This window comes from Myotis daubentonii, chromosome 15 (assembly GCF_963259705.1).
Source record: "Myotis daubentonii chromosome 15, mMyoDau2.1, whole genome shotgun sequence".
In the NCBI taxonomy this organism is placed as follows: Eukaryota; Metazoa; Chordata; class Mammalia; order Chiroptera; family Vespertilionidae; genus Myotis; species Myotis daubentonii.
Genome location: NC_081854.1, coordinates 17,654,291 through 17,679,252, shown reverse-complemented (window position 1 = coordinate 17,679,252; position 24,962 = coordinate 17,654,291). Strand labels below are relative to the sequence as shown.

General features: G+C 50.4%; 1 protein-coding gene and 1 pseudogene across 26 annotated transcripts in view; both read right to left on the bottom strand.

Annotated features, from left to right (window-relative positions):
- LOC132216799 (carcinoembryonic antigen-related cell adhesion molecule 1-like) overlaps positions 1 to 24,962 on the bottom strand; it is a 287,472-nt gene that overhangs the window by 242,830 nt on the left and 19,680 nt on the right. For 17 of the 26 annotated variants that reach the window (XM_059666328.1, XM_059666331.1, XM_059666329.1 and 14 more), the window contains exon 3: positions 19,069 to 19,428. In XM_059666328.1, the coding sequence (XP_059522311.1) occupies positions 19,069 to 19,428 (360 nt within the window). Of the gene's footprint in view, positions 1 to 10,336; positions 10,369 to 10,702; positions 10,756 to 11,711; positions 11,833 to 12,765; positions 13,068 to 14,586; positions 14,842 to 15,232; positions 15,512 to 19,068; positions 19,429 to 23,000; positions 23,203 to 24,962 lie in introns of those variants that run through there. The other 9 variants (XM_059666353.1, XM_059666348.1, XM_059666357.1 and 6 more) reach the window with 8 other exon arrangements.
- On the bottom strand, positions 7,238 to 8,937 carry LOC132217176 (ribosome biogenesis protein NOP53-like; annotated as a pseudogene).

Here is a 24,962-nt window from a genome sequence, read left to right as displayed (position 1 = left end):
GTGCCAGCAGCCAGGTGAAGGAAGGCGTATTGCATGAATCTTCATGCAATGGGCTTCTAGTATAAAATAAATTACCTTCCAAATACTCCCATTTGCTAATATATATATATATATATATATATATATATATATATATATATTCCACTATGGTCCTCATTTTCCTTTTTAAAAATTGGTCTTCCTGGGAGCTTGCGGACTCTTGGCTGTCCCCGTCCTCAAAATGGATACTTGTTGCACCTTAAGGAAGACAAATGCTCCGGTCTTGCCCCTAACAATTCCCGTGGGTCCCCAGTGACCTCTTCAAGGTGCTCTGCCCCCTGCTCAAGGGGCCTCCACCTGTCCGAGTTAGTGTGGCCTGACCAAGGTGTGTCTCATCTCAGCTCATGGTGGGGACACTGAGCTGGGACACACCATGTGTGGTGCCCCAGCTAAGACAGAGCTGGGTGACATCTGCCAAAACCCACCTTAGGGAGATAAGACTGGGCTTCTGGGGGTTGGCTGGGGAAGGTGTCCCCTGGCCAGGTTGGGGTGCATGCGCACCTGGCTCCAGGCAGCTCAGGAGGCACCTGGAGGTAGAAGGCAGAGGCCCTACCTGCTCTGGGCCTGGGCTATTCCCAGATGAGGGCTCGTGCGTGGGAGTGGGCAGTGCTGAGCAGCTGGGGCTCCAACATCTCTAGAAGCAGGCAGGGGAGAAACAAGGCCTGGCCGGAGTGATGCCTTCTTCAGTGTCTGGACCCCTGAGGGGCCATCACTTGGCCCTGCCCACACTGGCTGCCCCAGCACTGCTGGGCCTGCAGAAACCTGAGAACCTGTGCTCTGTGACCTGTCCCTTTCCCCACCCTCCCACAGCAGCAGGCCCAGGAGATGCAGACCTGGGTCCCTGTTACCCTTCCTTCCCCCAAAGACCTGGGGCCTGGGCCCAGTTCATAGCTGAGGCCAGTGATACCATCCATTTGGTCTATAAGTCCCTACTGCTGCAAACGAATCAGAGTTGGGGGAGGGCTCCGCACAGTGGGGCAGCAGCTTATTTCTCAGCTGCAGGAACACAGCCTGCAACCCATGGGTCTCACCCCCATGCCCAGGCCCCCCTCACCCTGTTCTGGGTGGCCCAGCTTTGCTATAGCACGTGGCAGTAGGCCATCTTCTTCATGGCCTGCTCCGTGAGGACACTGGCCTCGGTGCTGCCGTCCACACCCGGGTATCCATAGTCATTCTCTTCCAAGTCCTCCATCTCCTGCTGGCTACCAAGTTCTGAGGGGTTGGTGCCCATAATCTCCATATGGGGTCTTGGCTGTCTAGGCCAATGTCCATGTTGCTGTACTTGACCGTCATGGCTGGCTCAGGTTGCCCTTGAGGTTAATCTTGCTGGAGCAGTAGGGACACTGGAAGGGCTTGCTGCCCGTGTGCAGGTGCATGTGGCCCTTGAGGGCCATGATTTTAGGGAAACCTCCCCTCTCTGCATCTGTTGGCTGAGCCTGTCCATGTGCTCCCCGACCCTTGGGGCAGCCTCTGTCCTCTGCCTGGGGGACTTGGCTCTGGTCACTCTGCCTTCCCCATGGTGGTACAAGGCAGCAAGTGGGGAGCTACACAGGGTCCCTGTGAGAGAAGGTGCTCGTAGCCCCCTAGAAGGAGCCTGTAGGACAAAGCAGACACATGGGAGGGGCCCAGAGGGGTCTGTGATATGGAAATCAGGCTCCTTTCTCATCTCCTTCACCAAAGCCAGGCTCCTATGATAATTTCCTGTGTTTTTGGTGTGTTCCAATTTCACCCCCTGGAGGGCATAAAGAGACCTGCGGCTGCATCAGGGATGCTGACCAGGCTCCAGCGGTGGGATCTGACCCTGAGCCCTGGGCAGGGGTAGGCTCTGACCTCTAGACTGAGTGGCCAGTCATTGTGTGTCCCAGGCTGCCCGACTTCATCCAGGACAGGGTGAGCACAGGGAGAGGGTGGTGGTTGTCCAGAGGACTCCGGATCCAGTGTGAGGAGAACTACCCACCCAGGAGGAGCTCGCTGTCCTTGAGGTTTCAAGGAAGGGCCTGGTGAGGGCTCCTGTGGGGCTTCCAGGAGAGGGTGCTGGCCTGGGGTTCTGATGCCCAGGATGCCCTGTGTGTCCCCATCACAGCACTGGGCACTGCATCCAAGTCTCCTGTGTCCCCATCTGCTCTAGGCCTCCCAAAGGGGCCCAGGATCTGGAGCAGGTCCACATGGAGACTCAGCAGGGGACCCTGAAAGGAGGCCTCCCTGTGACCCTCTTCCACTCTGAGGTGGAAGCGCCCCAGATGCTGGGTTCTCCTGTCCCATCCTGCACGGGAAGTTCCCCAGGACATCATGGGCTGGTGAGATGTTTTCAGAGACACAGCCTGGTGACCCCACAGATCAGGGCCTTTGCGCACAGGGATTTGCCCCCTGACTTCCTTTGAGGTAAAGGTGGGCTCCTTCCTCCTGTGGTAGTAACTCCACCTGGGTCGAGAGTCCAGAATTTGATTCAGCTCAGGTGTCACTGAGAAGAGGAAGTACACAGGCTGTCACCAAGATCCACCCTGGGAGATGAGCTGTCACTCACCAAGTAGAGGTGGGAAGGGCTGTGATTTTGGAGGAATGAATGGGGGTCTGACCCCTCACTGTTAGGAGACCCCTGCCCTCCCTTTTTGAGACAAACAAGGGCAATTGCTGGCTTCCTCCCAGGCTGACACCAGGCCCTGGTCTTCAGAAAACATTCTCTGCCCACAGATGTCACAAGTGGTAGGATAAGAACGCAGGTGCCAGGTTTAATTGTGTGGTTTCCATATTTACTTAATAGTGTCTGTGAAGCAATGTGAGGGTACAGACCGGCAGAGCTGCGTATCAATCTGTTTGGGTATCAACCTGGGCATAAGGACTGGACCTTTCCATCTGTCAACAGAGGTTAACTTAGAAGTGAGCACCCTGGCTCTCACTGCAGGTTCCCTCCTCCTCAGATTCCTGATTCCCTCCTTGCTCAGCACGGCTTCTGTGGCACAAGGTCCAGGCACTCAAAGAGCCAAGTGGCCAAACCACAGGTTTCAGTAACCCTCCAGATGTCGGAAGCAGGTGCTGGGATCAGGGATGCCTCATGACAAAGGGCCTCCAGGTCTGAGTAACCACCAGCTGGGGGGCTGGCAGGTTCTATCATGGTAGGTGGGATGTGGCCTCAAATGCACCCGAGAGAACCCAGGAGGTGCTGTGCTAGCTGAGAGCCCTGTGGGTGCTTTGATGCAGTGATTCGGTTTCCAGAGCTTCCTGCTGTCTGTGCACTGGCCTGAAGGCCCCGATTGAACCATAAAGAGGGGCTGGACTCTTCCAGTCTCAGATCAGACCCACCAATCAGTGCCAGTGGATGCAGGGACATCAGGGCTCAGGTTCAGCACACAGGGCGCACACCTGTCTTGAGAGCCATGAAGCTTAGGAATTAGCTCGTCCTTCTGCTGGTGGGAGGTGCTGGGATCTGGGTGAGTGCCTAGAAACCTCCTCTAGTTTTGCTTTACAGATTTAAAGGGATAAAAGGTAATAATTTCTACTGACAAACAAAATAGGTGCAAAGGCATGGATACATGGGAGGGAGCGGGGGCAACAGGAAGAGATTAACCAAAAACCATATATGCATAGCCCATAGACACTGGCAGTAATGGGATGAAGGCCTGGATTGGGGCGGGCCCGAGTGGGAGGGAGGAAATGGTGAAGTGGGGGACATCTGTACTACTGTCAACAATGAAAATTGTTTTTAAAAACGTAGCTAGCCTCTTGATAGGAGCGACTTCTTACATCATTATAAAATGAAAACATGCACTGGAATATTCTTTAGAGGAAAGCCAATAACCATTTTCCATTTATCAGTAACTGTGATGCAAGTTTAATATTTCTAGGTCATCACTGATAACACTTTTTGTAATTTAGCCCTTCGAAGTGGTAAAAGTCGCCTATGATTCATGTTTTAGTTCAAGATTGTGGATTTCATGTGCACTCACCTGTGATTTTAAGTGCTCATATAGGTCACCTTCTGTGAACACTATTGCCATTTCACTCTGTCTGTTTGTTACTCATCCCTGTACAGAGAGAGGCACATTTTGCCTGGAAGGCATCTGACCCCCACCATTAAAAAGAAGTGTTCAGATGCTTCTGGTTGATGATGATGGCACTGAGGTGGATGTCTGTTCAGGGTGGGCCAAGGCAACAGTTTTTGAGAACTTTTCTCTCACTATTACCTGCAGAAAGCACCTGTCACATGTTGGGATGGAGGAAGGACAGAAATAGAGGTCTGTAATTTAGGTATCACACCCAAGAGTGGACAGCAGATTCTGCCCAGAGTCTGAGAGGTGGAGGGACGATGGTGAGGTCACTACAAAGACCCCCACCCAACCCCTTAATGGGGGAACATTAAAGGTCTTGTAGTTCAGAGAGGGGCCCAGGGATTGGGACAGGGGTAGTCAGTCCACAGGTGCTGGGAATGAGACCTGACACTGTCTATTTTGGAGGCATAAATGCATTTTGAAGTTATGATGTCACAGTGTATGATTCTGAAAATATAGACAAACTCCTATGATATAGTTTTCTACTTAATAAGATGTTTCTTCCTAATGATAGAAATGACTGTATTACTGCTGAGATGCTAGAGATGGCAAGAACATCAGAGTAGGTTGTCTAATGGCATGGCATATAGGTTTGTTATGATGTATTTTCTCTTCCCAGTGTCTACAGAATTTTCCTCACCCAACTTTGCAGTACAACCCACTGGTGTCAATCTGATTTGTGGGCACACCCTTTCACAACCCAGTCTTCCAGCCGGTGAGCTAAGGCAGCCATCAGTCATCACCTCTAACTATGCCTCCTTCTGAACCAGAACCTGTCCTGTGTCCAAGGTCAGCCCTAATCTCTCAACTTTCCTGCTCCTTTCTCTCCTCTTGTAGCAGGAACAAGCCACTAGAGGGCACCCACACTCCTCCTTGAGCTCCTGGAGACCTTTCCATCACCTGAGACAAATAAATGCAAGTGTTTTTCCTGCAACAGCCCCACCCTTCAAATACTCTTTAGATTTGTTCAGGGTGTAGCTCCTGCTTCAGACATCAGGGTTCCCAGGGGAGCCCCTTCACATTGGGGTGTGGCAGAATGGACTGCGGACATGGAACCATCCCCAGGGCCCAAGTCATTGTAGGGGGAGATGGTTCAGGGGCAGGGGCAGTGGATAGTATAGGGTAGACACCCAGGGCCCAGATGTTCTTGCATGAGGGGTGGTCACAGGGGACAATGGTCGTGAGCCTGTGGTTCTGAAGGCCCTGCCACTTAGCATCTGTGCACATGGGCCTTGGCTCGGCTTCTGTGAAACATTTCAGACTAGGCCTTCTTCAGTGGGTGGTGGGTTCTCCTGGGCATTTCAAGAACCTTCCTAATGAAGAATGAGGGGAGATGTGTTATTGGCCTTAGAGAGTCACATTTTCCCCTAGATCTGGGAAGCATCTGACCACCATTAAAAGAAAGTGTCAAAAATGCTGTTGGTTGATGATGATGGCAGTCAAGTTGGAGGTCTGCTCAGGGTGGGCGAGGGAGGTTCTCTCAGGTTAGGACCCATGAAATGGGAGAGTGAGGACCTTCCTGACTCCCACCCTCCTCAGGACACCACTGCTGGGTTCACTGTGGGGAACTGAGCCTCCCCTCCCACTCCCTGCAGTGTATTACAGGGACCCAGAGCCCCTTCATGTAGAGTGGACCATGAAGGAGCGCAGGTGAGGGAGGGCAGGTGGACTTGAGGAGAGAGCCTTATTCCTGGAGGTGGGAGCTGTGAGATGAGGGCCAGCAGGAGGCACACAGCCTGCTTAGGGCCTGCAGCTGAGTCGGTGCCCCAGAGCGTTTCCTCTGCAGAATCCAGCCTTTTCCCTGCGAACATTCCATTACCTCCCCTTCAGTGCTCCCAGCTGAGGCCTCAGTGCTTCCCCACTCAGTCCTGCATCAACTCTTTGTCCCCCTCACCCTCGGGCAGCTCAGTCTGCCCAACTGCTCAGTCCCCCAGGGCTGAAGAATGGTCATTGCTGTCCCTGACCCGACCCGTGTGGAGGCCCAGTCCTGCCTGCCTGGTCAGCTGTGGGGCCAGGCTCTCAGGCGCCAAGTCCTGATTACCATCACCCGCCAGGAGGTGGCAGCAGCTGAACAAGGAGAGATGCAGGGACAATTGTTATCACCCTGTGTGTCTGCAAGTGGACATGTGGGGGAAGGTGCTGGGGAGAGACACCAAGGAAATGGTGGAATTTCCTGCTAATTTCGATGCTGGTAGTGTGTGCCTTGGGAATTTAACAGAGAGTTCATGGATATTTTCTTGGAAAAAATAAGAAGGTAGTTGTAACTCAATATATGGGTCCTCTCTCTTCGTTTCTTGATGAATACGGCTAATTTTTTATCAATTTTTTTTATCCCTTCAAAGAACCAGCTCTTCATTTCATTGATTTTTTGGTATTGTTTTTTAGTCTCTATGGTATTTATTTCTGCTCTACTGTTTATTATTTCCTTCCTTCTACTTATTCTGGGCATTTCTTGTTATTCTCTTTCTAGTTCTTTAAGTTTTAGGGTTAAATAGTTTATTGCTTTTTTTTTGTTTTCAGTTATTTTGAGGTATGCCTATAGTGCTATGAACTTCCTTCTCAGGACTGCTTTTGCTGTGTCCCAGAGATTTTGGGTTGTTGTGTGTTCATTTTCATTTGTTTCCAGGAAGTTTTTGAGTTCTTTCTTGATCTCGTTGGTAACCCATTCAGTGTTTAACAACATGCTATTTAGCTTCCAGGTGTTGGAATGTTTTGGGGTGTTTTTACTGTAGTTGATGTCTAATTTAATTCTACTGTGATCTGAGAAGATGCTTGACATGATTTCAGTCTTCTTGACCTTGTGGAGACTTGTTTTGTGCCCTAACATGTGTTCTATCTTTGTGAATGTTCCACATGCACTTGAGAAGAATGTATATTCTGCTGCGTTGGGGTGAAGTGTTCTATAAATGTCTGTTAAATCCATCTGATCTAGTGTGCCCTTTAGAGTCTCCGTTTCCTTGTTAAGTTTTTGTCTGAAAGATCCTTCCAGTGAAGTCAGAGGGGTGTTAAATTCCTCTACTATGACTGTATTGTTGTCAGTCTCTCCGTTAAAGTCCTTTAGAAGATTTGTTATATATTGAGGTGCACCTATATTGGGTGCATATATGTTTACCAGGGTTATACACTCTTGTTGGATTGATCCCTTTAGTATTATGTAGTGACCTTTGTTGTCTCTTGTGATGGCCTTCATTTTGAAATCTATTTTGTCAGATATGAGTATTGTTCCTCCAGCTTTTTTTTCTTTTCTCTTTGCTTGGAAAAATTTGTTTCCATTTCATCCTGTGTGTGCCTTTTGTGTCTTGTGTGTGTGTGTGTGTGTGTGTGTGTGTGTGTGTGTGTTTGTTTGTTGTTGTTTTTTTGGTCTGAAGGTCCTTTATGGAGGGATGAGGCTCTGCATCCAGCATCAGCTACAACTGGAGCTCCCGGAATGCCCGCTTCTCCACAAGCTTCACTTTGTACTTGCGCTTGAACTTGGCTCTCTCCCGGGGCTCGATCATATTTGTCCTCTGGAAGCTCTTGAACCGGTCACATAGGATGTTGCCATCGGGATTCAGGGTCGGGAGCGAGTTGCCCAGCTCCGAGTGGAGCTGCAAGTCGATGTCGGGGGGCCTGGTACTTGAGCCGCCCCAGCCTGCGGGGCTTGTCAGCCTCGGCCAGCTGCTGTGCCACCTGGGCCTTGATCCCGCGCAGCCTGAAGAGCTCCTGGTGCCGCAGCCGAGCTGCCCGCACCGTGGCCTGCTATACCCACAGCATCCGGGCGGCCTGTTCCCGCCGACGCTGCTGCTCTGTCTTCTTCTCCACAGCAGCCAGGCGGTCGGGTGTGGTAGCTTTGGCTCCTCCAAACTCATCATCTCTGGCCTGGTCTCCAGCCCCCTTGGGCCCCTGGCCCTGGCCCTCGCCTGGCTCCCCTTCCCCATCTGACTCCTCCAGCAGCCCCTGGCACATCTCCTCAAAGGTAGACTCCAGGGTGGCTGCCTGCTCAGCGGGGAGCAGGGCCAGCTGCAGCTCCAACTTCTCCGGTTCCCTCTGCAGCTGCAGCTCGACCTCGTGGTCTTCCCAGAGCAGCGTCTGGTGGTCCTCAAAGGAGGGGCTGTAGGAGGCTCCCGAGGGTGTCACCTCCACAGCAGGCACCTGGGACGGCTTGGTGTGCAGACGCAGCGGCCGTTCCACTCCTTTCTTCGTGGTCTGCTCCAGGAAGAAGGGGTCCTGGCCGGCCAGCGGCCGCTCCAGAGGGTTGTCTGTGGCCCAGAGATCGTAGAAGGGCCGCTCCGCGGTGTCCTGGGGCCCGGGCCTGGCTTTGGCCGCAGGAGGGCTGCGGAGCCGGGCCTGCGCCCTGCGCACCTCCCGGGGCAGCTCGCCCAGCTTGGTCGGCCTCTCCCATAGCTGCTTCTTCCGCTTGAGCTTCTTGGCGTTGGGGACCCGGTGGGTGAGGATGTCTTTGGGGGCAGGGATCTTGGATGTGCTCTCCAACACGAGGTCCACCGCAGGGGTTTCTGGAGGAGCAGTGGCTTCTGCTGGCCTTTGGTCCTCTTCCTGCCGCGCACTCTCTCCTTGGGGCCAGAATCCACGAAGAAGAGTTTATCATGGGGGGTGGGGGGCCCCCATACCAAGCCACCGCTCGTGCACTCCTGTAGCTGCAAGTCCTCTAGGAATTGATCCACTTCCAGCCTCAAGGGCTCCAGAGCGAGCTGCCGCCAGCCCGGCTTCCTATTTCTCCCTGTTTCCCGGGCCTCGCCGCCGCCGCCTCAGCGCAGGGTCCGCAGAAGTGGGCCGCAGCCCCAGGAAGCTGGAGTCGGCCTCGCTTTTCGCTTTTCCAGCGGAGCTTGCCGCTGCCACCACTGCTGCCCGCGCCACCTTGTTAAAAGCTGTCTTTTGTTTTGAGGTGGGTCTCTTGTAGACAGCATACAGTTGGGTCATATTTTTGTATCCATTCAGCTACTCTACACCTTTTGATTGGAGTATTTAATCCATTTACATTTAGGGTTATTATTGAGAGGTACTTATTTATAGCCATTTTAATTCTGTATGGCTAGGTTTCTCTCTCTGTTTCTTCTCAGCAATTCCTTACAGCATTTTCTTAATTTTTTTTTTATCTCAAGAGAAACTATTTTGAATATAATAATATTAAATGCAATAAACATAAATTATTCAAGAAAAACCTTAATATAACATTACATGCAGTAAACATTAATATTTCCAGAAAATAGGATTTTAAGTATAATAATATTATCAAAACTGTATAACATAGTATGATATCACAAACATTGTAGGGAATATTAAAAATCTGCCAATAACAGGATTACTACTATTATATTCTAAAATATTTCCCCCCCTCTGGCTCTATTTTTGTTCGTCAGTTTATGTTGTTCATTATATTTCACAAATGAGTGAGTTCATGTGATATTTATCTTTCTCACACTAGCTTATTTCGCTTAGCATGACGCTCAGAGCTGGTTCTCTGGCACAGGCGCCAACCACAGGGTCTGGAGTCTCAGGTCCTGGAGGAACTAAGAAGCCACGTCTGCTCTGGGGGTGATCCGGCAGTACACCTCTGTGTTTGGGTGGAGTAATTCCTGTCACAGAAAGAAGAGATCTCTGAGCCCTGCAGCCTCCTCAGAACACGAGCCGTGTTTCTCAGGTGCCATGGGGGCTGACTGTGCTGGGGTGTCTGTCCCCGGGCACCTTCTCCTCCACCCTCAGTTGTCACTTTTCACTGCCCTTTCCTGAGCCTGGAAGCACAGCCAGGGCTGGGCTGGGGGCAGATCCTGGGGCCCCTGGGACCTGCAGGACAGAATGTTCATAATCCACACTCACCTCATAGATGGGACCTGTTGTCCTGGGGTCGGGTAGGGGCCCCTGTGCAGAGGGGAGAGAGGGTATCAGAGGATGGGGAGGGAGGGTTTTTCTCCGCAGGACGGACAGCTCTGCCTCCTGAGCAGCTGTCTGCACACCTGTAGCCCAGCACCCCAATTCAGCCCACACTGCACGCCTTCTCCCTTGTTAGTCTGGGACCCAGACTGTTGTTCCTGGTGCCCATTCTGCTCCATGCTGGACTCCAGGGTTCCCCTCAGACTCTGTCCCTACCCTGTCTACCCCTGATGTGAGGGCCCCTCTAGGCCACTCAGGGCTCCCCTTGTGCTGGCTGTTCTGGGGAGGGGGTCTGTGCTGTGTTGCGAGGTTGGATGGTGCCCCTGCCCTGAGCGAGGGTCACTGAGGCCCTGGGTGAGGGAACAGGGAGGGGATGGACTTACCGGGAAGGCAGAGGTTCCAGAGGGACCCTGGCCTGGGAGCAGAGAAAGGAGGCGTTAGCACCCAGAGGGGAGGAAGCTTTGGCCTGTTCTCTCAGGAGGGGATGGTTCTTTAGCTCCCAAGTGCCAGGGGTGAAAGGTCATCTCCCAAGGTGAGACCCTCTGGCCATTTCAGGGTCCAGTGAGGGAGAGGTGGTGACAGATGACACAGCCTACAGGTCAGGGTTGACTGGTGATACGGGGTCCCCTGTGCAGAGTGGTGGTGAAAATCGCCCTTGAAGCCCGGGGAAGGGTCAGGGCCTGAGGGACAAGGGCAGGGGTGGACAGTGTGGGGCAGGCCCAGGGGCTCCAGGCTGAACAGACACTCACCAGGGGTGGCCGCTGGAGGTGGGTGCTCTCGGAGGCCATGCGGGTCACTGGCCCTGGGAAAGGTCAGACTTACTTGTGAGGGGTGCAGGGGAACTTTGGTGTCACAACAGGGGGACAGGAGGGTCTCCTTTCCAAGCAGAGATTGGAGGCCTCTCTCCACTGTTCATGGGGGTACGGGCCCAGGAGAGGGGAACTGACACATGGTCTTAGGGATCCACCACTAACTTGGGCCCACAGGGGAAGGACCTCCGGCAGATGGGGGTCTGAGAGGAGTTACCAGGGAAGGGACTGAGGACCCAGGACAGGAATCCACTCTGAGGGTCTGACTTAGTGAAAGGTCAAGGCTGCAAGGGGCAGCAGTGCCAGACTCATGTAGCATCCGGATGAGCATGGTACCTGCTGTGGCCAGACCCGCCCCTCAGGCCTACAGAGCTACAGTGTGACCATGGCCTGTCCTGTCTCCATCCACCTGAACTAGAGGCAAAAACCATGCCACAGGCTTTGCTGTTCTCCCATCTCACACATCAGGATTGTGGTTAATAAACTGGCTTCATGGGGGCATTTGACCCACCCACTCTGTCCAGGCTCTTCCACCCTCAGCTGTGTGGCCTTGGCCAGGATGACTTTCAGACCCTGAGGCAGCCCATCCCCTCACCTGGGAGGGTGGACTTAGATAAACAACAGGAGGTGCCTTCCTGAGCACTTACTACCTGCCGGCACCACTGCAAATGTGTGGAGAGACCAGGACAATCCTGAGGGCACAGTTCCTTAATTGTGCCTCATTTATAGGTGAGGAAGCTCTTGAGGAAACCACCCTGGTCTGCAGCTGGTGAGGGAGGAGCTGGATGGAGGGAGTTAGGGGCCTCCATGGGGAAGCTGGGAGGCCACGGGGAGCCGGCCCAGAACCCTCTGTTGAAGTGGTCTTTGTCCTCCTGGCCTGGGCTCCACTGGGGGTCAGACTGGGTCAGGGGGAAGGATTAGGGTGAGGGTGAAGGAAATGCCATGGTACCTCCTAGTCCTCCTGAGGTACAGGAAATAGCCCAGGGAGGCCCCCAGAGCCACCACAACGAGGACCCCGATTACGCTGCCAACGATGGTCCCCACAGAGTAGCCTGTGTCCTTTTGTTCTGCTGAAAGGAGAAGGGAAAGGGGGAGGGGTGAAGGCCCAAGTCCACTCAGGGGAAACCAAGAGGGGCCTTGCAGGGGAGGCCTGGTGAGGGAGGAAGGAACTGCCACCTGGTCTGTGAGGTTTGGGAGTGTCAGTCCTCCTGACACCCCACTTCTGGCGGTTGCATCATTCTCTGGTTTGCACATTTGAAACTTTCCATTGGCTCTACCTTTGCACGTACTCTCACACCCACCATTCCCATGCCCTGGTAATTTTCCTCTTAACTCCTCTTTCCCTCACATATTCTGTCTCTTACCCCTGTTTCTTCTTTCCCATCGCTATGGACAATCTTAGCAGGCACCTTACCTGCCAACTCAGTGCTGATGAGTAACAAGAATGTGCTGAGTGTTTTAAATGGCCCATAGGGTGGGAAATACTCTACTTTCATGTCATCTGATCCTTCCACCCCCAGGAGGGATTGGAGTGTCACTCCTACTGAGCACAAAGAGAATCAGGGATGGGAGGTGCTTAATAAATGACTGGAGGTCACAGAACTGGTGAGTGATAAAGGACATTTTCTCCAAGTTCCGCTTGACCTTACAGCTATTGGCAACAGTGTTTATAAAAATAACAATAATAATTGGTACATTGACTGAGTCCTGAGTGAGCATGACCCTGGCTGAGGGCTTTAACTCATTAACCTCACAAGAATTATCCTAACAACTGTGTTTAGGTGCAGCTGTTTTATTCCAGTTTAGAGAGGAGGAAACTGAGGCTCAGGGGGGTGAGAGCCTTCCCCGTGGTCAGCCAGCTTAGACTCATAGAACCGAGACAATGACGAGATTAGTCTAATCCTGGGGTCCTTACCCATGGTTAGGCTCTGAAGGAGGCTCCCACCTCCTCAAGGCTTTCATCCATCTCACCACCCTGCTCGTGAAATATACAAAGAGCAAGTGGGAGAGGTCAAGGGTTACTTACACTGCACATCCAGCCTGAAGGGTTCACTTTTGCTGGAATTGACCAGGTTGAAGACCTCACACTGATAATCCCCAGCATCCTCCCTCCTGATGGGGTCTATGGTGAGGGTGCTGTTGTCCTGGGACAGCTTCATCCTGTCGGTGAGCAGGAGACTCTGGTTATTGAAGAGCCACCGGATGGAGATTCCTGTGTCATTTGTGAGGCAGGTCAGGACCACGGCGTCCTTATGCTCTGTGACTGTGGCATTGCTGGCTCGGAGGGTGGGCTTTCCCACTGGCTCTGTGGAGAAACAGAGGAGGTGACTGACTGGGAGTGGGCTCCTTCCTCAGAGATGTCAGCCACTCACAGGCCACACTGATCCCTATAAAGGTCACCAGAGGATGGCTCTGACCTCTGCAGGGTGAGGACCTTTATTCAGGTGTCAGTCTGTAAGAAGAGGGCTATACCCCCCATCTTACCTCCAGATCACCTCAGGGTGAACTTGTCCTGTGTCCCTGGACATCTGCGGTATTAGTACCTGGAGCCTTAGACCATTTGTCTAGCATCCTCATCATCAGGTGGCATTTTCCACCCACTGACTTTTTTGTGACTCTTTCCCAGACCTTTCTGTAACTTTTTAAATAATCACACCCCCTCTCTCGTATGGTGGCTATAAAAAGAGATGGGAAGGCATTTCCCTTTTTTATTTTTTTTATTTTTTTTTATTTATTTTTTTTTATTGCTTAAAGTATTACAAAGGGTATTACATATGTATCCATTTTATCCCCCCGCCCAAGGCATTTCCCTTTTGTTAAATAATTTATTAGAGAATATAGCCCAGCCAGTCTTCATGACCTTAGGATCTGGAGAAGTTTCAATCTAAAGGATTTCACAGTTTGAATAAGACTTTCACTTCCTGGTCTGTGGATTGAATATCAGGGAGAAGGAAATCCCTAGAGAGAAGTTGTCAGTTTTAACATCAGGCTGGTACTCTTAGCTTCCTTTGTAAACTACACACTTTGTGGCACTGCTCCTTCTGTCCCATGAATCTACCTACTTGTCCAGTAAGCACCACCATTCACTGCTCTCCTCAGCAATGTCACATACACTCGGGTCACACAGTGCTGTACAGCTGGTGACTTCAGAGCCAGGACACAGCTCAGAGGGGTCTCCCCCATGGCTCACTCTCTCCCCATTTCCATGCAGCCTGCTCTGAGGAAGGCCGTGGTGTCGATGGGTGACATGATTTGGCCAGTCCGAGGACAGGCCACCCATGCACCTTTACCACAGACCCCTGTCCCACCACAGATGGCATAGAGCAGCCAGCCACCAGGTGAGCCTGGAGCAGAGCAGGGAGCAGGGGTCTGTCCTGCTCACCCCTCCTCAGAGGTGGTTTCCTCCTTTAGTTTGGGGAAAAGAGGTGAGCTTGTTCAGAACCTTGTATGTTCCTTGTAGCACATGGAGCAGGTAGCAGACAGGAGGAGACAGAAGGAAAGTGTTAGTGACAGGAGAAGCAGCTTGACCTTGAGGACCTTTGTTTTCCCCTCTGGGAAGCCCCTTCCATCCACCACCTGACTCTTTCTGGGGCTGAGGGAACCCCCTCCTCACGTTCCTAGGCTGGAGCCCAGCTCTGCCATGAGAAATCAGAAGTGCAAGGGAGGAGAGTCTACAGAGATATAGTGGGAGGGCTCAGGGGAAGACTGTGATTTCCTTGTGTCCATGACCACAGGATGGGAGACAACACCTTTTAGGGCCTGTTTTGAAAACCAGATAGCCCTGCACCCCACAACCTGGTGCCGATGGTTGAATAGGCACTTACCATAGACTGTGATAGTCTTGATCGTGGTCCTATTGAGGCCAGAGACAGAGTTATGGGCAAGGCAGGTATAGGATCCACTATAATTCGAAGTGATGTTGGGGATGAAGAGCTCCTGTGTGGGGTGCTGGGAACTCCCATTGATAAGCCAAGAATATTGTGCAGGCGGGTTAGAGGCTGCCTGGCAGGAGAGGTTGAGGTTTGTCCCACGTAGGTAATGGGAGTCTGAGGGGGAAATGGTTGGGGCATCCGGGCCATCTGGAGCAAAGAGAACAAAGTCACACATGATGTAATCAGAGGGAAGGGGAGGCTCCTGGTCTGTGTAAGGGCCACACACTCCCTCTGAGCCGAGTCACAGTCTGGTTTAAATATGTCCCACCCATAGCCCTCTGTGTTCACTGAGCCTGAGCCTGAAACATTAACCTGTTTGTCCCATGAAAGCTTGTTAACCCTGAGCCTTTCCAACCAGGAGTATCTCGTCAAGGCCGAGACTGGCCAGTTGTGCCTGGGACAGGAACTCATGTCCACCCTGGGTATTCAGAGTGGGGGTCTGTGTACATGGACCCGAGAAGGACGGATGTAAGCCTGGCCCCTGGCAGTGTGAATTCGGGTGGGCACCCTGGCCCAAGCAGGGACAGAAGTTACTCACATACAACATTCAGGGTGAATGGGTCACTGCGGCGAGCACTCACGGGGTTCCGGGTTTCACACTCATAGGGTCCCGTGTCATTCCTTGTGGCAGGGAGTAAAGTGAGAGTCCTGTTGTCCGTGGACAGCTGCAGTCTGGCACTGACTGGGAGACTCTGACTGTTGATCACCCACAGGTAGGTGGTGTCCTGAACTTGAGGTTCACATGTTAACACGACAGGGTCCTTGTGCTCTTCGGGGAGGGAGTTGTTGCTTGTGATGTTGGGTTTGGGTAACTCCGCTGTGCATAAAACAGAGAGAACATGGCCCATTGAGTCCTCCAAAGGCTTCTTCAGTCAGAATTGGTACCTCTCAGCTAACTTGAGTTCTTCAAGAAATAAGGCAGGTCTGTGCATCACAAGACAAACAAATGTATGAGGATCTGAGTGCTCAGAGATTGTAAGGCCGCCTGCTCTATGTCTAGGAGAAAAAGCACAGACTTTTTCAGGTGTCGGACAACTATCAGGGTTTGGTCACAGAGAGACGCAGGGCTGGGAGTCAGAGACCACCCGGCACCTCTCCTGGCTCCTCACTGACCAGCTGACTGCCTGGCTGATGTTGGTGCCTCACCTGGATGTGCAGGAGTTGAGTCCCTTCCAGCTACACAGACCTACATTGCCGGGTCGAGATGTGTTTCCACTGAAGCCTCACAGTCCAGGGTTAACCTAGAGATGAGTAATGATGGGCCTCCCCATAGTCCTTAAACCCAGAGAGGACTGCGCAGGGTGTCCTGGAACTGGGTGTCTGAGCAGAAACAATACACAGGAGACAAGAAGAAAGTCTGGTGGTCAGTTCAGTACCCAGGCTGCTGGGCCATGAGGTGGGGCCATCTGCCCAGGAGTTTGCTGGTGACTGACATGAGACAGTGACCCCAGAAAGGGCAGAGCAGAGTCCAGGAATGATTTACAAAAGAGTGAGGGACGGCGGGAGCTGGATGATGGTGGCAACAGAGCCATGCTCTCTGCCCTTGGTCTTTAATGTCCTTTCTGCCACTTCAGAGGGCAGGGATCCTTCCTCAACACGCAGACAATAGCAGGTACAGAAGCGGGGCTTGTGGAGGTGGGGGAGCATGAACTTGCTGAAAATATGGCCCTCATGGTCCATTTGTGTTTGGCAGTTATGAGATAGATTTTGAGTTAAACTGTGAAAGAATATGTGAAAATCACTCATGCCCCGAAATTCTAATGCCAGATTTTGGAGGAATTTCTGTCTAGAGAGCACGAAGGTCATAGACCAAGTTCTGCAATCCAACCAGGTCACATTGTGACCAGAGGGAGATGCCACAGTGGGTTTGGAATCAGGGACTCCCTGGGATAGAGAGAAGGTGAGTCCTGCAAAGAGAACCGAAGTGATGGGAGGTTGGGGGGTCGGGGGACAGAGGGCGAGTCCAGGTGTCTCTGCTGTATAAAGGGAGGGAAGACACAAAATTGGGAGAAAGGACATGTGCCATGTTAGTAAAGTTGGAGAGAAGGTCCCTCCCTGTTTCTATGGACAGTCAGGCAGATGGGGAGGAGCCCCCACACGGGCCTGTGGCATATGTTCTTCTTTGTCTTTCTAACTCAGGAAACAACTGGAGTTTATTCGTATTCATTCAAATTGGGCAGCATCTGAGAGAAAGGAGAGTTGCTGGTGGATCTCAAACGCTGAGAGGATCCCACTCTGTGGTTAAGGTGTCATCACGAGGACACATGTGTGTGAAACAGGCTGTGAACCAGTCAGATGGTGCAGGGTCACCAGGCCCACCTTGGGAAGGTGTCGGGAGCCAGTGGGAGGAATGGGAGCTTCACACCAGGACAAGGGTGTAAGTTACCAGTCAGGGGTGAAGTGAGCCCGTGAGCTTTTGGGGGAGTGAGACCTGTCCTTCTGCCTTTGACTTCTAGGTTGAGTCATATTGAGAGGAGGTCAATGTTCACATGCCCCTGTCATGTACCTGTTCATATTGTTGGCCTCAGAGGGGAAGGAACCTGGATGGGGGCCCAGCAGCAGCTCTTTCTCCTGGTGACCTGGGAAACTAGCTCAGGATGAAGCCAAGGCTGCTGCTCCTTCTGATATCTGTGTCCTCTCCTATTGCCCGGGAGGGTGTTAGCAGGACAATCTGCACAGTGGGGGAAGCAGAGCAGGGCAGGGCAGTGTGTTTGGAGTGAAGGAGGAGGCAGATAAGGGACATGGAAGGAGCAGATAGAGGCAGTGGGGGTTATGCGTGACTTCAAAGACCCCAGGGACCAAGAGCCCACAGCTGCCCAGGGCAGGAGTAGTGCAGCCTGGAAAACCTTCCCACAGTGGAACAGCCCCACAGTCACCAAGGGACAGGTGGTCAGAGGCATGGACGTAGTTCTCAGCACCTGTAGGGACAGGGAACAGGTGTGGCTAAAACCTTTTAGGACTCTGCATCCAGGTTCCAGTCTCTCTAGCGATTATGCATCATTCATTCATTCATTCATTCATTCTGTCATCATTTATCATCATTCCTTCTGTCCTTCATGAAAGAGCAAGTGAGTGCTGGTCCCTGAACTGGTAGCAGGTGTAGGGTGGAGAGTGAGAAGGCAAAGTCCTTTCCTTCACAGTTAGTGGGAGTGGCACCAACACATCAGGAAACAAATAAGTGGTTTCAAGTCCAGTGCAGGGAGGTGTGGATCGGTAACCTGAGGGGAAGGTCTGGGCATTCCCAGCAGTGACTCTGAATGTTACTGTAGGTAATTTGATTCTAGAGTGAAAATTAATTCTCCATTTGCTTAATCACCAGACCAGAAAATCTACCTTAAGCTGGGGATTGCTAAGAACAAGCACTGAACCAATGGCTGGTCTCAGGGTCCACAGACACCTAAGACCCTCGCGGTGGAGGAGAGGATGGGACTGTAGCTGCACAAGGACCTTGCTGTGTCTGTGGGAGCCTGATTAAGTGGCTGTATCACACTGTGCCTCTGTTTCCCCTGAATAAAAACAGAACAAATGGTAAATGGACTCTGGATTACCATGTTTTCTGTGAATTGACCTTAAAACATCACTAACTACTTGACCTCAAGCTCAGAATAGAGGAGACACTGACTTAAATGGCCACTAGCATTATTTGCCTCCATGAGAGAGAATTCCTGGGCTGACTCCTGGTGGACAAGGAGCTGTCAGGAGCATCTTTTCTACTCTGCTCCTTCCTGGAGACCTGACCTCCCTCCGGAGTCTCCTAAGTCCCTCAGAAGAGTCAGCTAATGATAGGGGGTGTTTTGTCTACCTGTGCTCTCCTGACACCACCTTAGGTGAAGGACTAGGCTCTGTCCTGTCCTGATGTGGCTCTTGGGGCTGAGCCCTGGCTGGTGAGCAGAAGGAGAGCCATTGCTCCCACCCAGCCCTTCCAGGAGGTCAAACCCAACCTGACACAGGCTCCCTAGGTTCTCTGGAGTCAGGAGCCCTGGGACAGGGGTGTGGGAGGGGTTCCCAGGCTGAGCTTCTCTGTGAGGATTCCAGGGTCCCCTCAGGCCAGGTGTGACCAAGCTCTGCAGGGTTTTCTCAGTGTCATGGTCATGGGGAGGGGCTAGGGGCTGGACTGAGACTCTGCTGAGTCTCCTTCTGCTGGGTGATTCCCATCAGCCTTCTCTCTGTGGAGAATGTTGTAGGGCTGGAATATGGGAAGGGAACTCTAACCTTAGGAAGTCTGTTTCCACTCTGTGTGTCCTGCACTAAATGCCCAAACCCAGCCTGGGAGATGATGCAGAGGGGGATCGAGGCAGAGTCAAAGGCTGTCAGTCCTGTGTGTGAAGTAGAGTTCACCACCCAACACCCAGAGGTCAGAGAGCAATCACTCACGGTATACACGGAGCTGTCCAGTTACTTGTTTGTTCTGTAAATCTTTCCCTGTGGCTAGTAGGGTGTAGTATCCTGAGTCCTTCAGGGTGACTTTCTGGAACAAGAGGGATCCATTGGGGTATATTGTCTCTCTAACACTGTGTGCAGGCCCGGGGGTAGTTGTTTGAGTGTCTATTACATATGATATGATTTTACGGCTGCTGTCCACTATTTCCCCTTTGTACCAGGCATAGCCGAATAGATTCCCAGGCAGGTTGTGGACACGGAGAAGCACATCCTTCCCTTCGGCAGCATTGGGCGGCACTGATTCAACAGTGAGCTGGGCAGTGGTGGGCAGGCTCCAGAAGGTGAAGAGTGTGGCTAGGAGGGAAAATAGAAATTGATCAATCTTTGGATCTATGTATTGGGATGGAGAGATGAGGCTTTGGGTCTTTAGCTGGTCTCTTCATCTTTCAGCCTTGGTCAAAGTATGTGTGTGTGTGTGTGTGTGTGTGTGTGTGTGTGTGTGTCTCCTTTGGTTAAGTTCAGCAGCATGGCCACCAGTACTTCAGCACCTCTGATCTTATTTCCTGTGTGTGCGTTTTTTTTTTTTTTTTTTTTTAATAATTGTAAAGAATTTTTGTGAATTTATTTGAGCCAAACTGTTGACATATGCTGGGAAGAAGAACCTCAACGAATTGAGATAATGTTCTGGAGAATGGCTGGTTACATCTTATTTATACATTGCAATCAAAGGAAGGGATGTAGGTAGGTTATATGAAATCCATTGGTGATAGACTAGAGCAGTGGTCAGCAAACCGCAGCTTGCAAGCCACATGTGGCTCTTTGGCCCCTTGAGTGTGGCTCTTCCAAAAAATACCATGTGCGGGCGCGCACGTACAGTGCGATCGAAACTTCGCGGCCCATGAGCAGAAGTCAGTTTTAGGCCTTGGTGAGTCTATTTTGAAGAAGTGGCGTTAGAAGAAGTGGGGGGTGTTGGTCAGTTGGGCGACGGGAGACATGGTTCAGGTGGGCCGCGGTATACACAACACGGGGGAGGTGTGCACGATTCATGCAGGAGTTGAGTGAGCCAGTCAGTCAGCAGTCTCATTGTGCAGTGCTTAGTGCTAGTTGCGTCCGAAAATTGCACGAGGGTGACAAAAGTACCTACTTGAAGCATAAAGTTACCTGTATTTTTCCAACCAGCTGCAAATCCTACAGGTATTTTTGTCATCAATTTAAGAATTGTAATTATTTTGTGTTGGTGGCTTTATTATTATAAAATGAAACTTATCTGCTTAGAGGGGTTTAAATGCCTAACCTTGCTAAAAAATGTCTCTTGCTTACTGTTTATTTCCTTCATTAGCACTCATGACAACTGCAATTTTTTGATGTGACTATTTATTTATTTAAAGTTGATCTTCCTCACTAGAATGTAAGTTCCAGAAGGATGGCATGTTATCTCCAGCCTCAGACACATAATAGGCATTCCATAAATATATTAGTGTATTGAACTCATGTTGTTAGTACTAAGTTCACCATCCAAAATTATTTATTAAGTTAATAACAATGTACCTCCCTATATAGTTTAAGTTTTAAAAATTTGGCTCTCAAAAGAAATTTCAATCGTTGTACTGTTAATATTTGGCTCTGTTGACTAATGAGTTTGCCAACCACTGGACTAGAGAGGCAGGAGAAAGCAAAGCGAAGCAAAGCTGTTGTGGGGGTGGGGGGGGTGGGGGTGGGGGGATCCCTGGGATTGGATAAAAGGAAAAATGATGGACACATACTTAGGTGGGTGCAGGAACAATTAACATGATAACAATGAAGGAATCTGTGGTATCTGTCCTGGCCCCCAGCGCATTAGTTTGTGCCCCAGGGGCTCCAGAAAAAGGGAAGTCACAAGTTACCCAGACACTTCAAGGGTATGTTATCATAGATGCAAAAAGACAGATAGGCTCAGTTAAGGTAAAGGTTGACCTAGTCAGTGAAGATTCCAGCCTAGGACATAACTGCCCACCTTATCTGCTTTTAGTTAAAGTTTAATTTCCGACCATCCTTTAGGTTACTTTAGGTCTCTGAATTTGCAAGGCTGCTATGCAGGCCTCCCCTGAGCTTGTCAGGCTAGCATGTGGCCCCTTTATGACCACAAATCCCCCTTTTGGTCATAAATCAATCCAAAGGATGCATTGATGACCAACCTTTTGGTTGGACCATGGAGTCCCATGGTGCTAGGAAGACTCATTCTAGGATGTCTTATTGACAGCATGTCTTGCTGAACAGGTGGACCACTGGGGATGGGGCAAGACCATAAACTTAGATGGCATTCAAGATCGAATTATTAGTATTCAAAAGGGAGGCAGTCAGATCCTATATGTCCTTGTTAAAAAGTATTCTGGATCATTTCTAATTTTTGAGCCACCATAATCTGAGTCTTTTTGCTGTTTGTCAAGTTCTGTTTTTCTGCATCTAATATAACATTTACATACCAGGAACAAAAGTAACAATAATAAACCAGTAACATTGATTAGGAAGAGAAAATGTCTAATACTAGACAAGGAAAAGTCTGAGGGGAACAAGCATCCCAGCCAACGGAAAAACCCTTTACATCAGTTGTCTGGGTAACTTGTGACTTCCCTTTTTCTGGAGCCCCTGGGGCACAAACTAATGTGCTGGGGGCCAGGACAGATACCACAGATTCCTTCACTGTTATCATGTTAATTGTTCCTGCACCCACCTAACTATGTGTCCATCATTTTTCCTTTTATCCAATCCCAGGGGTTTCCCCACTTTGCTTCCTAATGCTGCAACCCTTTAATACAGTTCCTCATGTGGTAGTGACCCCCAACCATAAAATTGTTTTCATTGCTACTTCATAACTGTAATTTTTCTACTGTTATGAATCGTCATGTAAATATCTGATATGCAGGATGTATTTTCATTGTTACAAATTGAACATAATTAAGGCATAGTGATTAATCACAAAAACAATATGTAATTATATACGTGTTTTCTGATGGTCTTAGGCCACCCCTGTGAAAGGGTCTTTCCACCCCAAAAGGGGTCTCGACCCACAGGTTGAGAACCGCTGCTTTACATGTATTATCATATTTTTTTATTAAGCTAATATATGTTTTCATCCTTCATCCACTGTCATTTGTACCTTATGATATGTTTGGCCAGATGAATTAAGACTCTACTATTTCATTATCTAGATCAGGAAGCTCTAATTTTTCCTCTGGCCAATTAATTTCCATAAGTATTTCCTCTGTTGTGAATACTGTTACCCAGGTGTCTGCCCTCAGACCCCTGCTGACACTCAGGAGCGTCCTTGGGAGACCCCCTCCCAGACCACCTCCTCTACAGACCTCTGTCTTCACTTTCTGACCTGTCCCTGGGCTGTTCCCTGCATGGCATTGTGGGGACCTGACATCACATCTACATCTTCCCTTGTCTGCTTCCTCCCCATAGAACATGATCTTCATGGGGGCAGGGACTTGTCAGATCTTGTTGCACCCCCAGTGCCTGCAACAGGCTGCAAGTACCTGTGGGCGAACTAGTGAGTGTTGCAGGGTCCTGCACCTCCTGGGATGTATCTGCCCATTTCTCAGCTTGGTGCTGAGGACAATGTTTAGTGCCACTGGTTACATTTCCTATCTCCTCATATAAATTGTTATTGTCAAAAGTTTTCAGTATTCAACTCTCAGTGATGAGTAAGTTGGGAAATGAGCAGCCATTGAGGTTTTCCTGTCCCTCACCACTTCCACATCATTTTCCTGTTACCCGGTCCCCTCCTCCATCCTACTCTGCTCCCCTGTCTTCTCCCATCAAGTCCAAACAGAAGCCTGCCCCCTACCCTTTGTTTTCTCTGAGAGCCTGTGCTCCCCTGGCATCCCCAGCTAGCCTGTGCCTCTCTTACTCCCATCCACCACCAGGTAGTTGTCCCCTCTCACCAGCCAGCAGGAGCCCCTGCCTGGGGACCAGTCCTCTGTGGGCAGGGTCTGAGGGAGACTCCATGGTGTCTGCTGCTCTGTCCCTCGTTCTGTGGGAAGAGCTTGGATTCCAGAAATGCTCACAAGCACCGCTGTCCTGATGGGTGGGATGTGCTGTTCCTCCTCCCTGTGCACTGAGCCTCCTCCTGGGCCAAGATCACTTGCCTGGTCACATGGGCCAGGGGCAGAGTCTGTACCCAGGTTCCTCCCTGCCCTCCCCTTATTCCTGCCTCCCTTTTCTTTCCTCTACATTTGCTTTCCCAGTAACTGCTTTCCCTGTAACCTAGTTCCCCAGTGACTCCTCCCCATGTACACACACACACACACACACACACACACACACACACACACACAGACACCTTGCTTATATAGTAGGCAGTTAGGCCTCAGCAGAGTAGGACAATAGGGAGGTAGGGAAGGTCACTAGAATGGAAAGCCCAGGTACCTAGCAACGTGAAAAACTGTACTGGGACCTTGCCCCCTGGGTAACCTTTCCTCCCCGAGCATATCCTGGTTTTGCAGTTTAGGCCCTCTGACCTTTCATATCACTGGTCCCATGGTTCAGACCCTCCCCTGACCTTCCCTCCCCTGGCATGCTCTTAGTCATGTGGGTTAGAGGCCAGTAGAGGGAAAATGAACAAGTTTACCAAAGAATAGCTCTTCAGCATTAAGCCCCCAGGACAATGAGGTTCTGACTGGCATCAGATACATCTTGGCTTCAGTTGTGTTTCAGCTGCAGGCACAGGGAAGCAGCAAAACCAGATGAGTGAGAACATCCCTGGCATCAGGATCTACTGCATTGACTAATGACCTTTGACCCTAAAGGACACACCTGAGAAGCTGATAAATATTTTATTGGGATCCTCCCCTGAAACCTCCAGATAACTGCCCTCAAGAAGTAGGACCTTCTTCCAAAGTAAGAAGGAACTTGGCTTCTGAGGCTTATGTCTTAGTAAGAAAGGATCCTCTCCCATAGTCCCAAGAGGGAATTTTTGGCTTCCGGATCATTCCCAATGCCCCCCACCTGACAAATCCTAAATGAAGTCTATTTAGGGGAGTCACACTTTCATAACTTTATCCTAATTCACAATATAGGAGTTTAGACTTGCAAAAGCATGGTTTTGCAAGTATCTTAGATAATTACTAGTACAGAACCAGCATTTTAGAGCTCAAGGGTTAAAAATCCTCTTGCAGGAGCCACACTACATAAAAAGGAATGCTAGGGAGGGGACCTGCCCGACACGGGTTCCATGGCCTTATTTCCCACGACCCCCCTTAGTTCCATGATAAAGTATGGAAAGTAAGCCACTGCTTGACCTACCTAAGGTAAGTTAACGCTCAGGGAACCCTCTCCTGGTTCTTGACCTTGCACAAAGAAAAGAACCTATGGGGCCATGAAAGTTAAATCCCTTTGGCTCTGGAAACTAGAGACATTTTATTTCAACGATGTAGTTTAAGTACTTGAATGTCACAATGTATGACCAAGGTTGGAGAAAATGTTTCTTCTCCCAACTTTTATAGGGTGTGATTCTTAAATACTTTTATGATGTCCAAGGTATATACAAGGATATGTATTGTAACAATTATGGCTGTGTATTTTTTGCAAAGATTGTAGCTTCTCTATCGTGATAAGGAAAATATTTTCACAAATTGTTTTTATTTTATAGGTACTAATAAAATGAAAGAAAGCCCCCCCCCCCCCCACACACACACACACAGAAGTAGGACACATTGCAGCTCTTTCTCTCTGGAGCACACCCATGCCTTTCCCTACCCCCTTCTTTCCTCAAGGCACTATCTTTGTTTTCTCTCTCCTAAGCTCCAAGGGTCCTTCTTTTGCTGCTGTAGCTAGTTTCCTGAGCCCATTTCTTCTACAGCTCACTTCTTCTACCTCTGTGACTTCCTAAATAAACTCTCTCTTAT